General features: G+C 41.4%; 1 protein-coding gene across 1 annotated transcript; it reads right to left on the reverse strand.

Annotated features, from left to right (window-relative positions):
• Positions 1–11,732: 11,732 nt before the first annotated feature.
• On the reverse strand, positions 11,733–13,649 carry LOC104546530 (chromosome unknown open reading frame, human C10orf53). The gene is made up of 2 exons (XM_010191945.1): positions 13,508–13,649; positions 11,733–11,887 (listed from the first exon to the last, which is right to left on the reverse strand). Exons 1-2 carry the CDS (start codon positions 13,647–13,649, stop codon positions 11,733–11,735), a joined length of 297 nt encoding a protein of 98 aa, XP_010190247.1.
• Positions 13,650–15,807: the final 2,158 nt, after the last annotated feature.

Raw genomic sequence — 15,807 nt, forward strand, 5'->3', positions numbered from 1 at the left:
CCAAACCACTAGGATCTGGTTTTCTTTGACTTGGGTAGCACCCATAAAAAGATTGTGTTTAGATGAGAAATTTGTGTCTGTGCAGCAAGTAGTGGGTTCTCTGCTTTGTCCAGTGCTAACCCCTGCCTCACATCTCCTCGCTGATATTAATTCAACTCTGAAGTGACAGTTTCTGATTTAGTCACCTTTATTTTGTGTTAAGAGGAAGGTGGGCAAGCAACAGTTGATGATTGAGCAAAGGCACATGCCGTGGCTTTGAACAAGTAGTAATTGAATTTTGTGTCCCTTATGTTTACTTGTCAATTAGGATATCAGTTGCCATGTACCTTCAGTATGGATATAAAAGTGAACTGCCCCTAAGAGCTGGCTCTGTGTAAGGTGGCTGATGTACAGCAGGTGCTGGAGAGGAGAGAACAGCAGGGGTTGTTTCTCTTCTTGGGAGATAGTGCTTGGCTTCCGGGGAGGCGCTACTTGTGCTTCTTCCACAGTGCTAGAAGGCAGGTAGGCACAGATTTCCCCTCCTTTCTCAATATAAGAATTAGTGGTGTCAGAAGTCCTGTTCCCTCTGCCCCAGGAGAACATGGGTCAGCCTTGTGTCTGCAGGTTTCTGCAGCACTGGACTGTGTAGCAGCAGGAGACTTCTTTACTTTCTGCTGGCTGGCAGAGGGATCTGCTCAATTAACAGAGCAAGGGGTGTAGTAGGAGGCAGCAGAATGGCCATGGCTGTGTTGAAGCAGGAAGCAGTAACTGCCTGCACAGGGACCCTGCGTTCCTGCAGTGCCTGGAGGGTTTTGCTAGATCTGCTCAGCAAGCGCTTTGATACATCATAACAAGTGACTGGAAAACATGGATGAGACTTCGCCCCCTTCTCCAATTCCCTGTCCTGAGTGCGCTCCTGGGACATACTTGTGTTCTTGGCAGTAAGTTTTACCCTACTGCTGCTGTATTGGCTGTGACATGATAAGGCTTGACAGTTTATGCCGGATTCAGAGTCAGGTGATGCTGGAAAGCTCCTTGTCTCATAAAAAAAAAAGCTGTGTTAAAAACTTTCAGCTATGGTCAGGTACTACTTGTCCAGGGCGGTTACCAGAATGGGGTGTGTGCCTTATGCTGTCCCTGTATTTGGTCTGGAGACAACATGATGGAAAAAAAATAATTCTTCTTTCAAAGCATAAGATTGATGTGGTAAGGTATTTACCATGGGACCCAGAACCAGACGTAGTCTGGTGTTCATGAAACTCAGTAGCATCCTTTTAAATCAGGCTGATTGCCCTGAGCTTTTTCTCTCGTTGTGGCACTGAAGCCAATTCGCTCTTTTGAGACCTAATGAACTTGGAAAGTACTGCAGTTGACAGCAGCAGAGATGATCTCCTGTCCACTTCTATAGCTCAAAACATTAAGCTGATAAGCAGTAACCATCACCCAAAGTATTTTAATGTTTTTATGAATGCTTGTTTCTGTGGCAAGAATTGAGTGCAGCTAAATACTGCTGGCATCATTTGTTGTGTTCTCAGTTTGCATAAGGCAGGTCAGTGCTGCATGAAATATGATAAATGCACTTATGCCACAGCATATGCAGAAGTAGAAAACAAAATTAACATAGAAATGCAAGTGGTAAATGACAGGTTTCCATTTCCATTGTGTATAATAGATTATGGTATAATAGCTGCATAAAAATTCCATCAAAGAATGTAAAAAAACCCAACAAAATAAAAATATGTAAGACTGAAATTCTCTGTTATGGCTGTTCTTTTTGACAGTTTCTCCTTTCAGTGCTGGCATTAACATCCTATTTGTAGGAGTGCTAGGGCAGCTCATTTTTTGTTTTTCTGTTTGTTTCCTCAGTACTGGTTTATTTAAATATAGCAGCAGTGAGGGAGGCAGCATTTGAACTAGAAGAAGATAATTCTTCAAAACCATTGGGTTATAAGTAGGAATAGCACTGAGGTTATATTAGAGTATTTTGTTTTATTCTAATTTTTTAAAGTAATAAGCAAACACATTTCTATTTCAAGCAGAATTTTTAAAATACTGGAACTAGACTGGAATTAATATCTCTAATTTCTAAACACTGGAATTCATTTCTCTAAACATGTTGGCTCAACGTATGTTTCTGTTGAATTACTGTTCCTGTTGTCTGCACTTTCAGATAGTAAATGTTTAAAAGCTACTAAAGCATTGTAAATTTCTAAGTGCATAGATTAAACTTACTTGCAGAATTCTACTGCTTTACTTCAACAAGGCCCCTTAAATGAAGAACTCTTACAGAGTTAAATAGATGCACGTCGAATAAGTACATTCTCAGCAGTGAATGCATGTTTCCATAATGGCAGCTTTAATCTCCGATATCGCAGAAAACAAATACTTTGTTAGAACTAGCTGACAAATTAAATACTTTTGCCATACTAAATAGCAATTAATTAATCTTTGTAGAGCGTTTGAAAATGACTGAAGTGTTAGATAAGCCTCTTCTGCAAGTAGCCTGCACTGAAATTCACATCACAGCTGTGTAACTCAGTCAGAAGAAACAGGAAATGAGAGAATCAATTGACTTCATCGTATTTGCAGGTGAGATATCACGTCATGCATGCCCAGAACAGCAAACGACTTGCTGAGACAAACAGCTTCTGTTTGCCACAGAATTATTATAGCTACCTGATGAGCTGTGCTAACAGCAGGGTGTGCTTGGTGGAAACCTTGCTCTACCGGTTGTCTGGTTGGAATCAGTCTGCTAGAGCAGAGAAGTAACCTGTTCCCCAGAAAGGGACCAATTCTGCTTGTTCTGGGAGGTAAAAATTAGTGTATGAGACTGGCCAAGAAAGAGCAGTGTGTGTGTATTGTTTGAACTGAGTAGATAATGGTGTGTGTGTTGGGGGGTGGGTGGTTCTTGGTTTTGGTTTGGTCTTTTTAAGAACCCCTTGGCTGAACCCTCTGGCTGCTGCCTTTAGAGCTCTAGGAGCTCTTACCTTGGTGCACAAACAGCAGAGCTGCTGCCTCTGACGCAGAGCTGGGAATAACCACTGCTGCTAATAATCCCAAAGTGTAAGCTGGGAAACGTCTGCTCTACACACACGCACACACATATTCATGTGTATGTGTGTATATCTATATTTATATATATATATCAGTCTTTTTGACAGCTGTTAACTTTGTGCAGGTATCACAGACTATTTTTGCTTGACCTAGCTTTCTGCCAGTGACACAGATGACTTTGAACATTGTTTAAAATGTGAAATACAGGTGCGCTCAAAAATCATGTAAAGCCAGAAAGTCCCTAAAAGTAGGTTAAAAGGTAAATTTAACAGGTCTGGTCAAAGGTGGAGGAAGAAAGTCTGCTATTGTGTTGTGTGTCAGTTGGGTGAATTCAGTATGTTTTAATTCTACAGGTAACTCCTTGGGTTGCCACAGGGCTATGGGATGCTATGGGGGGGCTGTCAGGGCACCTGCCAGGCAAGTTACCCAGCACAGGTGACCACTTAATTGTGCTGATGGGACTGGCCTGTGTGGGGTGGTTGCCTGTGGTTAACTGGTTAAAACCCAGTATTTGGCCCCAGCTGGCCTGTCTCTATGTCTCCCTGTGGGGCATTGCCTGCCACTTCTGCAGTAGGAAGGACTGGGGTTACGAAGTTTAACTGTGTCAAAGGAGGCAGAGGATGGTGCTGGGACAGGCTCAGGAGGGAAAGGGGGCTGCAGGCTTCCTGCTGCTGGTGCTTTCTATGGGCAGGTAGGAAACCCGGCTGGTGGGAAGTGGATAGGGGTGCCTCATCCTGCCCTCGGGGTGAAGGGAATGCTGTCCTTTGGATTACTTCTTCAGAGCTCCTGAGGACTTTAAGGCCTGTTGTAAAACTCACAGTGTGGCCGCAGATTTCTCATGCAGGCGACTGGTGTAAAAGCTGCTCAGGACGTAAAATACTGAGTGTGCAGTAAGGTTTGGCTGGAAAAGGTGAGGAAACCTTTGAGTGAAAGACAGTAGAGAAATGCATGTTGTTGGTTGGTTGTTTTTTTAAAAAAAAACCACTAATCACCACCACCACAAAAAAAGACTCTTCAAAAATAAATTATCTCTCCGTGGAGGAAGGTGAAGAATGATCTGCTTTTTGGCAAGCTGTGGCTGTCATCCCCACCAGGCAAGGTCTGCCGGGAGGGATGGACATTGGACCACTGCTCCTCCTGCTCTCTGTGTCCCGTGGACAAGATTGCAGGTCCTGGAGCTTTGATCAGTACCTGCCATACAACCTTGCTGTGCTGATGAAAACATGGACCATTATAGCACACAAGAGAAATTCTGCATGTATCTTTCTGCCCTTGTTCTTGGGCATGGTTACCGAGTAGAATAACTACAACATAAAACTTTAAATGGCAAAAGGCGTTCCTTCAAGATTTCCACTGGCTCTGATCTAAAAGTTTTTGGTATTTTTTCTGTCCCCTTCGGTCATTTTGTAGTTCTGCAAAGTCCAATTTTGTAGCAGTAGGGGTCTTGATTTGATCTGCTCTACTGATTAAAAAATGCTTATTGAAAGTTCTTCATGTATATGCAGAACAAGGACAGAGATTAAGTGGGAACATAATCATCAGTGTAAGATATCAGGAAACAGCATGCAGACTGAAATAGAAATTCAACATACTTGCAAGAAGGAAACAGAAGAATATTGCCTCTTTTCTAGTTCTTACTTTTTTTTTCCTTAGCTGTTGAAACCACTTCTGATTATAGATAATTCTCAACTCTTATTTCAGATTGTGCTTTTCTTTATGCCATTACTTAAGATGTAGCCTTATCATCCAGAAGGAATAAAAGAACAAAAGGAAAAATTATTCAGGGAAAAGGAATATTTCAGAGATTTATTAGCTTTGATTGAAAATGTTTCACAGATTTATTCAAAGTTTTCAATTATTTATAAGTGCACCAGGTGGTTCCTTTGTGATATTTAAGTGATGCAGTCATTAATGGCAAATGGAGAGGGGAAAACAATTGTAGTCATCACTGAAGATGCTGCATGAAACACTGAAATATAATTTCTGTTGCAGAAATCTTTGCTTCCTGTTCAATAGTGGATGAATTCACTGATACTTTCATAAAGGAGACGGAGAAATTTTCTGCCCATGTCATACCCAGGCAGCTCTATATTCTCCCCCCTTCAGGAGGGAGCGTGTGCTGTGACTGCCACAGGTGAAGAAGCTCTGTCTAAGAGCTCTGCTTGGCTCTCAGTTATTTTTCTTGGATGGACATTAGACATTATAGGTATAATGGGTTTGTTTTAGCAGGGGTTAAAGTGACCACATCTCAGCTGGCCTTGCAGTGAGAAAGCAACTATCTGCACAGGGACTTGGTTGGAGAGCAACGATGTTTAGCGCTCTCACAGATCTCTCCCTGTAGTAAAGAGTACAGGTCAACGATGGAAGGGACCTAAACGTGCACTGCTGGTGTCCCCTGTCTGGGCCTTAGCTGTGTCATAGAGGAGACCTCCGTTCTTCACTCTGGTCTCCTAAAGACCGTGACAAGATTGTGAGGTTACTTCTGCAGTGATGCCTTGTGTAGTCTTGTTGGGGCTTCCAGTAAAGCTCCCACGTCTGTAGTAAGTCAATTCCACAGGAGAGGCTGTCAAGTAAATATGAATTGTTGCTGTGTGTTGGCCAGGACTTTGCAAGGGTAAACTTAATTAGTAAAACGCAGAACACATTTGAAGAAAGAGTATGTTTACCCACATTTAAGGAAAGAGCATATTTCCCCAAATGACTGTCTCCACTGCTGTGGATAAAATAAAATTGTCTAATACAGAACATAATAAAATGATCGTACGTAATTCCCCCTGTCTAGAAATAAATGTTTAACAAACTGCTCCCAAAAGGCTTGTTAAAGATGAAATATTTATTACTATATGTTAATTGCAGGGTTTAAGCAGTACTTAAGTAATTTAAAGGGATTGGCTTCGTCTTGTGTTGAAGAATTTTAAGTGATTAAATCTTTCTTCATCAGTTTGTCTTTGTGCTAGAGCGGTTTGCACAAACATATCCGTAACTAAACAGTGTTTGCAATGTTGATTATGTTGTATGGGCAGAATAGCAGGCAGTTTTCTTTATGAATTCATGGCCCAAGCAATATCAAATTCCATCAGAATTAACATTTTTGCATGTGGACTGAAACAAAATAGCTGTTCAAGTCTAGAAAAATCTTATTAACATAGTAAAGTTGTATGTTACTTCTGGGATATTAGTCTCTGATGCTAACAATCAGTTTTAAGGAAGTCTGCATACTTTTTTTTAGGTGCGATATATGAGAGAAATACATATACATGAAGTGTAGCATGTAAGTCATCTTCCTTCCCCTGAGCAGCATGATATGAAAAAAACCATAGATGTTTTGCACCTTTATATCTCAAATACTGTTTTGTGCCAGTATATTTAGCACAAAATTACTTTTGAGGAGAATTTTTGGTGTATCAGAACTTCAAACTGTTGTTGACAAAACTCTGTTGTTTTAGAGTTGATGAAGAACTGAAGCTTTGTGTTGCTTTGGGACTTTTCATTGCAATAACCTACTGCCTATTCAGAAGGAAAGATAAACAGAAATAAAGCAACTTACTCTCCAGTGATTCTAAATGGTTCCTTGTTACACTCTTAGATAATTAACTTCTCCTGTGATGTGCTCATTTAATAGATACCTGGTCATATGTGACCATGTTTATTTAATATACTCTGCAATATTTATACCACAGTCCACCCTTCTCATTATAAAACAGACATTCTTTAATTTATTTACACACACATTTGGAAGCTCTTGCTTAGACAAAACTCTGCAGGCTTCAGGAAAATATATCTGAGTATGCACATCAGTATATGACTGCACATAAATAGCTTGTGCCGGGACTGTCAGCAAGAAAAGAATCTAATATTTTTCCTTCTCTTCAGCATCACTTCTGATATTTACATTCATTAAAAAAGGGACATGCTATATGAAGTGTGATATTTCCCCCCCCTTCCTTTTTTTTCCTTTTTTTGCTTAGACCTTTCTCACACCCCTCATTAGGCTTATCAATAAAACTGTATTTTGTCATAGTGAGCACAGTATCATTACACTGTGCAGCTCATGAGCTCAGTAGATTGATGCAGAACTTTGTAACTTTGTGGTACCTGCTTCTGTAACAAAGCCCAAAGGGAAGTAAACAGAGATCTTCGTAGCATATTCTGTTCCCTAGAATGCCTCCAAAGCCTATGACAAAGATCACTAATTTGTAATGTTTATGGCTGTACTTCATATGACCTTGGTGGATGCCTTCCTGGATGCATTTACAAAGACATCTGTATGTGAGCAAATATTTATGTGTATGAGTAGTGCCTGTGTGTGGGTGCACAACAGCACTGTCTTACAGAATTGATCAACACTGAAAGTTGTAGCAAGTGAATGGCCACATTTCAAATTCATCTTAAATTAGTAATGCATCTTGTCTCTCACTCCAATGAGCCTATGGTGAGTTACGGGTCTTGTAAATATGTGCCTTGACAGAGCAGAAAAATTCTGCATGTATTCTCTTGGGCTGTTTTTCACTCATAACACGTATGGGCATTGATAAGTAATGTTCTCAATATTTTAAACAAAAATACCTTAAAATAACCAAAAGAAAGCTGGACAGTTTAAAGCAACTATTAAAAATAGAAGTATCATTTTTCCTTGTCTCTTTTAAGCTGGGAAAAAAAAAGTTTACTGAAATAAAACATTTCCCTGCAGTAATTGTAGAGTGCCATACAGCCGGTTGTACACCACTGCTAACTGGAGAACTGGAAAGTGTTTTAGGGAACATCAGACCTCTGCGACTCCAAGCTGTTAACTCCTTTTCAGATGAAGGAGATGGAGAAGTGATTTCCTACAGACTGCAAAGTGATCTGTCACAAATTCTCTCTTAAAATATAAAAACGATGCATGGAAGTTCTTAATGCTGCCATGTTTAATGTCATGTTGCTGGACCATCAATATGCAAAATGAACAGGAAGGAAATTTATGTCTAGAATCATGGGTGGTGTTTTTTTAAAAAAAAAAGCACAAACCACCCAACTATTAAAATAATTCAACTTTGTTCCTCTAATGAAATGTAAACTCTTTTTGGTGAACCATGCTGTTACCAGCTGTATGTTGCTTTATTTTTCCAAGTACGTGATCAGAAGTGCGCACATTGGAAGTTGCTGAATACTATTGTGCAGTCACTTTAAAGCAAGCAGAACGTGTCTGAGAATAAACCAGATCTTTTCAGCTTTTCTTGAGCATTTCTATGGAGTGATTTCCCTCCCATGCATCACTTCCATCTCCACAAAATAGCTCCTAGTCCTTTGCAGGTTTTTTTGGTCAGGCTGGCCACCATGGAAGTGCACCTCTCTCCTAGCAATAGCTGTGCCACTTTTGCATTAGGCTTCTGAGAATAAGCTACTTAAAAATCAGCTGGGTGCTGTCTGTAACATGGTAATGTATGGGATAAGCACCTACAACTCCTGTACAGGGAAATGCGTTATTGCAATGTATGGCTTGTGCAAGCACTGGGAGTGATGGCCAAGAGTAAAACCTTGCTGTTTGCCGAGGCTGTAAAGAGCTCATCAGTAGCGTGTTGGATAATGCCAGCTTGCTCCTTTCGAGATGTGCTACTCATATAAGAAAGAAGCTTCAACTCTTTTAATTCTGTTTGAAACCAAACACCAAAAAAGTACCTAAATTAGGAGCTGAGAGATCCTACACTCTATGCTTAGTGAAGATCTAGAGGCAAGCCAGCTCCTAAACTAAGTGCTTCATAAAGTGTCATAAATTCATAATAAGTTCATAAATTCATATAAGTTCATAAATTTGGTGAACTCAGACTTTGGAGGTGTGTTCTGCAAGGAGGAGTGGACTGGGTGGCACACAACCGTGCTGGTGTGCAGCCCGTGCTTGGTGCAGCTGTTTTCATCTTTTTTTTTTTAATGTATCAAGTGGTGTTGATGTGTTCCTTGATAGATAATGATATTTTATTTTCCCTCCCATTTTGAAGAAATTACTGGAAAAATCGTCAGATTTTTTTGAGCCATTTGCAAAACATAAGGAAATATGCTTGATAGAGCTTAATCATATTACAAGAGATTGTTACTTTAAAAGGCAAACTATTTTAGTTATATTGTGTTATTGTGCCATTAGTACCATTTGACTGCCGACTGTGCAGCAGCGGGGCTCCAATCAACGGGAGCCTTTGTGTGTTTTCCATTGCAAATGGTGCCAGGGATAGGGGGGAGAGAGGCTCTTAGTGGTACAGTTTTTCCAGTGATTAAAAATACTTGAGATCCATTTCAGTGATCAGAAATGCGTCTTAATGAGACAATTAGTCAAGCCATAAAAGCTGCACAGCAATTTAGTTGGCGTTACTACAGGAATAATTTGCTGCTGCTGTTTTCTTCCTCCTGATTTGACTTTATCACAATAGTCCAGATGAAAGTCACTGTAGAGAGGACTTGCAGGCTAAGTTCAGTTCTCAAATGGCCATGATTATCTGTGGGGCAGATAATCCCCTTAAAAACGAGGGAGATTTTGAGGGGAAAAAAGTGCTTATTTCACACATAAAAAAATTAAATGCCTTTGTCCAAGTGGCTACTCCAGTGCTTTCCAGTATCCACCTGCCTGCTAGTGCCATGGCAACTAATCACAGGTAGTGTCTGGGGAACGGGTACCAAACTGAAAGGGCTACTTCAAATTTGGATTTATTTTTCCTTTCTGTAACAAAAACACAGTAACGGGGCCTGTCCTTCTGCATTCTAGCCAGCTGTGTTCAGAATGTCTGATGAAACTAATTTTTTAATCTTACTAGAAGATACTTCATTGTCATATTAAAAATCTTATTTGTCTCTAGTCTTTCACAGTTTGGTCATAATATTACTCTAAAGCAAAGTCAGAGTGGTTATTCTCAACTCATATTTGTCTTGAAGTTTGCTGCTTCTCTTTCAGACCTGAAGCCTTGTGTTCCTCAAAGCTTGTTTGTATTTATTTCAGCTAAACAACTTCATCTATTGAGGCTTCATATCTTCATACAAAATTGCTGTCATTCCAACTTGGGGGTATGTCAGAAATGTCCTCAGGGTGATGTTACAGAGGGCACTGAACACAACAAAACTAGAACTTTATTTGAAGAAATAACCTAGTGACACTAGTGAACTCATCTGCCTGGAGCGTTTCCATTGATGTTCATGGCATTCCATGTGTTTAGGGAGTTTAGTCTTCTATTTTTTGAAGTAAATTCTGCCCAGAACTAACATTATTTAAACTAACTTAGTCTGGTTAATTTGTATTTACCTAAGAGGTCAATAAACAATTTACTGCCAGAGCAGAAAGCCATGTGTTGGTGTCCTGTTGACAACTGCAGTGGGGCGAGGTGTTTTTCCTTTAAGAACCTCCCTGTGCCCAAGGGCTGCACTGGGGCTGGAGGCTGGAGCTGGGCTGTGGTGCAGGTCAGGGACGCAGCAAGGTGTGAGCCAACTCACTGCTGTCTGGGGCAGAGCTAGAGCCAGGCAGATGCTGAAACCCAGGCATGTGTGAATGTCTGCTGCAGAGCGCGCCTTCGTTGTCTGTGCCAAGCTTCGCTGTGTTGATCTTCTCAACGTGGTCCAGTCTGAATGTTTTCACTTTCTGATCTTGTTATATCAGAGCTGTAAAAAGCAAAAGTGTTTCAGTCTTCTAAAGGGACAATACAGTTTCTGCTTTGCTAAACTTTGAGTACTTTTTTTCTCACTAAATAATACTGTTTTAATGTCTCTGTCATCTGTGGGTCATCAGTAAGAGGACTGTATTTGGCATAGTAATAGTGTTATTTTGACACTACTTTTGTGTTGCATCAGTATCGCATAAATGTGGTTTGGTTATTTGTGGCTATCTCCCTGCAGGTTACAGCTGGCTGGAGATCCCGAGTGCCAGGATTTGTCTTTGTTTTTTTGCTGGGCAGCTTGTCTCTTCTGCAGCCACACTAGAAACTGCAGCTTTGCAGCCTAGCACTCCTGAGCCTCAGCAAAAGCTGTGTTTCTTTGTTCACACCACTCCATGAGGGTGCAGAGACTAACCACTTCTTTATTTCATAGGTAATTATGGGCCAAACTGAAAATTGCTCAGGGCACCAGCATTCTGGCATATGATTATTTGCTAAGTGCTGAATTTACCTGAGTCTGAAGTGGTTTTAAAATGTAATTGATGTTGAGAGTATATGTTGACAAATCAGGAGCAAAAAAGAAGCTTCATACCCAAGTTATCAGGGTGGGAGTGTAGGTGGAATAGAGAGGAAAAGGCAGCACGGCTTTTGAGATACCTGGAATATCAGCTGTGGTAACAACCAGTTGGTTTGATCCTGTCCTTACGGCTATGCCAGCCTCTTTCTCTCTGCACCTCTGGGCTGTGTCGAATGATGCACGAATGTTCTCTGGGACATTTGCAAAAGAGTGGAACTGGCACAGCTGTATGAATATGTATGGGTTGATCGTCAGCCATTAATGACTTTGAAATGATTATCTTTGACATAGGAAACTCTGAAAGTTGAAAGAATGCAACATATCCAGGAGTTTCATTCATCTTTTAATTAAAATTATTAGAACTACATGCAAGCCACATCTATATGAATTTGTAATATTCAGTGTGGTAATGACTGGTTATGGAAAAGGCAGTATATTCTTATTTGGTTGACACATGGGTGTAACAAGTAAGATTATCTAGAGCTTCTTTTAGAGGCATAGAATGTAAAGAACTAACTGTGTCCTGATACTTGTAACACCTCTGTAATGCAAGTAAATTGTCTGACAGAAAACAAAGGTAAAAGAGAATGTGTCCCTGTAAATCGGTAAGCATGTAACACTGCTTTCCTGGCTGCTTCACAAAGTGAAATCAACTTGCCATCACCTCCTAAAGGAGAAAAACATGGCTTACAAAGTATACGCAAGTAAATTTATTCTTATCTGACACTTCTACTCCTTATCCTAGCACCTGTGTCCTTGGAGGAAGCTTGGCTGTATGCTGGTTAGCTGTATAATCTGAGATTGATTCAGCTTTGATCTGGACTTGAAACAGAGCAAAAAGCGAATGCAGCGGTGCAGGTGGATCAGACAGCAGAATGCTCATTAGCTGGTAGTTCACTGTCCAGCATTGGTCTAGGACTGGGACAAAAATGATGTGTATTGTTGGAAGCAGTTTCCAACTGGAACCTCCCAGTTCCTGGCCTGTCTGCCTTCCGTGCAGGAAGGTGAAACCAACCAAGCTGGTGGATGAAAAGCTGGACATGAGCCACTGATGTGCACTTGCAGCCCAGAAGGCCAATGACATCCTGGGCTGCATCACAAGAAGTGTGGCCAGCAGATCGAGGGAGGTGATTCTGCCCCTCTGCTCTGCTCTGGTGAGACCTCACCTGGAGTGCTGCATCCAGCTTTGGAGTCCCCAACACAAAAAGGACATTGAAGTGCTGGAGTGTGCGACGAAGATGATCAAAGAGCTGGAGCAGCTCTCCTACAAAGACAGGCTGAGAGAGTTGGGGTTGTTCAGCTTGGAGAAGAGAAGGCTCTGGGGGGACCTTATAGCGACCTTCCAGTACCTGAAGGGGGCTTAAAAGAAAGCTGGGGAGGGACTGTTTACAAGGGCTTGAAGCAATAGGACAAGGGACAATGGGTTTAAACTAGGGCAGGGTAGATTTAGATTAGACATTAGGAAGAAGCTCTTCACCATGAGTGTGGCAGATCACTGGAACAGGTTGCCCAGAGAGGTGGTGGAGGCCCCAATTCCTGGAGATATTCAAGGTCAGGCTGATGGGGCTCTGAGCAACCTGATCTGGTAACACTGTCCCTGCTCACTGCAGGGGTTGGACTGGATGACCCTTAATGGTCACTTCCAACCCAAACCATTCTATGATTCTAAGATGTGGTGCTGGAAATACCATTAGCCTTGGTTTTCTGCTTACCCTCCAAAGCTCCCTTTTCCCAGCCCTAGAGAGGCTGTTGAATAGCGGGGAGGTGAGAAGCAGTGGCTTTCAGCCTTTCTTAGGAAGCCACTTGAACAGGAGATGACAAGACTTGAACCCTGAACTCCTTGTCTCAGCTGCAGCAAAATATGATAAAAAATACTCTTTGTGAGGCACTGAAATGGTATTATCTATGTTTTGCTAGGGGTAGGAAAGCAAGGAGGGGAAGCAAAAAAAACCCAAAGAAAGGCCCAAGTAAAGAAAAGTATTTGCTTTTTTGAAAGGAAAAGGATGCCCTAATACCTTTGTGCACTGTAACATCAGTGGGTTTTCTGGCAGTTGTGTGCTGGTGCATGCAGGAGAGCCCCAAATGGTGCTGTTCTAAGCATGGCATTAACTCCCAAACCATCCTCTCTTCCTACTGTGCCCTTTAAACTGCCTCAAATAGAAAGGAGTTCAGAGCTTAGAAGTGTTAATGTTGACTGAAACCAGACTGTTTATGCCTTAGGAAGCACTCATTTCAAAATGTAACTGCTTTCAGTGAGAGAGTGCGATGAATAAAGCTCTGTACTTGCCAAAATGCAGGTCAGTGATGTTGCAGTGAAATGCAGTCTCTTCCCCACTGACCACCTGCTCTACAGCGTTCCACTCAGATATTTCTTCCAGAATAAGCTGATGTCCATCCGCCTGCAGGACAGCTGGAAAAGGGCGAAGCATCAGTGACCAGTTCTGTATTTGCTTGGTTTCCTGTGAACTCTCAGTATATCTAAGTTTTAGCACTTATGAGGGCAGGGAGCAAAAACCAGTGTTAATGTGGTTAAGTGCTGTACAAAACCCCACAGATCCTATCTCTGGCTTCGCTGTTATTACATTAATGGATTTCCTTTGAACCAGGCCTCCACCCTATGTCATTTCTGGTTCTAGTGGTAAAAAGCAAAAAATTAATTATGTACTTGTATTTGCTATTAACTGGCACAGCAGCTGTAAGAAATGCAGTGTATTTATTTGTAAGTATCATGGAGTAAGACTAAATTCAAAAGAAATCTCCAATAAATGCTAAGATGGTGCTATAGAACAGCTGGAACATAAGTGAACAACCTTGATAACCCAATTGTTCATTGACGCATAATTCATTTCGCTTCTGGTGAAAGGGTAATTCCTCAGGATGTTGAAGAGTTGAGATTTTGTGAAGCTGAGAAACAAACCAGAACAGACAAAATCCTCTCTTGACCCACATATTTGTTGAGATGAATTAGGTGCTTTTCAGGTTTATTTCGGTACATTGTATAGTGTTGTAAATTAACCAGAACTGGAGAAATAAGTGAACTGGCTGATAACACAATTCCAGCAACACAGAAATGCCACATGCTTCTGCCTTGGCCCCCAAAGATTTAATTTTTTTCAATTTCATCTTATTCTGTTGACTTGTTTTGCAAGGCAGAAGCAGATTCCTGTCTAGTCAAACATTCAAGGCCTCCCTCACCTGTCCAGGTATTTCTCAGCTATGTGTTCAGGCTGAGCCAGCGTACTGACCAACACACATCAGTTGTTTGGGCAGGTAGATGTACTGCTTCCTCTGTCCCAGTTCCACTGTAGCTGTAGGACTTGTAAGAGTTTCTCAAATGTTTAACCTAACTGCAGCTACTTGTGACAACTGTTTGCAGCATCTTAATTCTACTTACAGAAAAACTACTGAAAATGGCTGAAGAAGGAGTCCGGTTCATAAAGCAGCATGCTTTCAGCCTCTGCTGCCGTTCTGTCATCCTCATCTGACAGCTCTCACTGCGTTCCACAAAACTTTAATGGCAGCCTCTGACAATTAATTCACTTTTATAAAATGGATGAGAGAGATGACATCTCTATACTGTTGGCTCTAAGTGAAGAAAAAGAAACAACAACCTTACTAGATTCCTTAGGCTGAGGCCTGGTGTCTCTCAGTCCGTGGTAGATGGATTGCAATGACCTAGCAACCCCAGTAAGAGAATGTGAATAAGCTGCCAGTAGCCTGTATAATGCATTAACTCATGCTCTTTGTAAGTGTCCAGTATCAACCAAATAGTGATTTGTCTGATACTGAGATTATCTTTCTTTTTTTTGAGGTGCATCTGTGTGATCTAAAGCCTTTATAATCACAAAATTTTACTAATTTGAATCGTTTAGATCATACACATACAATTTGATTTATCTTGCGACCTTAGATAAATTTTGCTAGACAGAAATTTTTTTTATGTATCCTCTTACAGTTGGAAAGCATTAGTACAGAGGAAAGTTGTTGCTCATTCCCTAATATACGGACAACACCATTCCTTAATTCACGATGAACTGGAAAAAAATAGCTTCACCTTTTGTGGGTGATGCATCACTCCATCTTTAGGTATGGATAGTGAACTTCTCCAGCACTAGAGAACTCCCTAATACCCTGCAGCAGGGCTCCTTTTTGGTCTGCAGTGAGGCCGTGTCCAGCCCCACAGCAGCGCTCGGAGCTGCAGGCCCTGCTCAGCTCCTCACTAAGGGCTCCTGGATGAAGCCTGGGTAAGAGAGGGCCAGGGGTAGGAGAGAGCTCTGCTCCCAAACACCACACAGCTCCCCTTGAGTCTGAGGGCGCCTGCTATCTGTGTTATGTTAATTGCTGGGAAATATAGGTGGGCGGCGGGCAACAGAAGCTGCTTTGCTTTATGGTTAAATTTGAGCTTAAACGTTTTCATCTTTGTTACGAGCTTATTTCTGGCTGAAACACCTGTGTTCGTAATGAGGTTGTGTAATCGAAAAAGAAAAAAAAAGCGATACACACCGTAACACGAGCTTATTTTAGCAAACATCAACAATGGAAGTGTTTGCGCTTTCCGAGGCATCACACACAACTCCCCTCCCCTGC

The sequence above is a fragment of the Mesitornis unicolor genome, unplaced genomic scaffold, assembly GCF_000695765.1.
Source record: "Mesitornis unicolor isolate BGI_N332 unplaced genomic scaffold, ASM69576v1 scaffold23939, whole genome shotgun sequence".
In the NCBI taxonomy this organism is placed as follows: Eukaryota; Metazoa; Chordata; class Aves; order Mesitornithiformes; family Mesitornithidae; genus Mesitornis; species Mesitornis unicolor.

Bases quoted from the DNA above. Each gene is read 5' to 3' on its own strand.
- LOC104546530 (XM_010191945.1), bottom strand. From the start codon at position 13,649: ATGCTTCGCCCTTTTCCAGCTGTCCTGCAGGCGGATGGACATCAGCTT. The intron at 11,888-13,507 runs GCAAGTACAGAG...TTTCTCCTTTAG, and splicing joins CATCACTGACCTGCATTTTG to GAGGTGATGGCAAGTTGATT.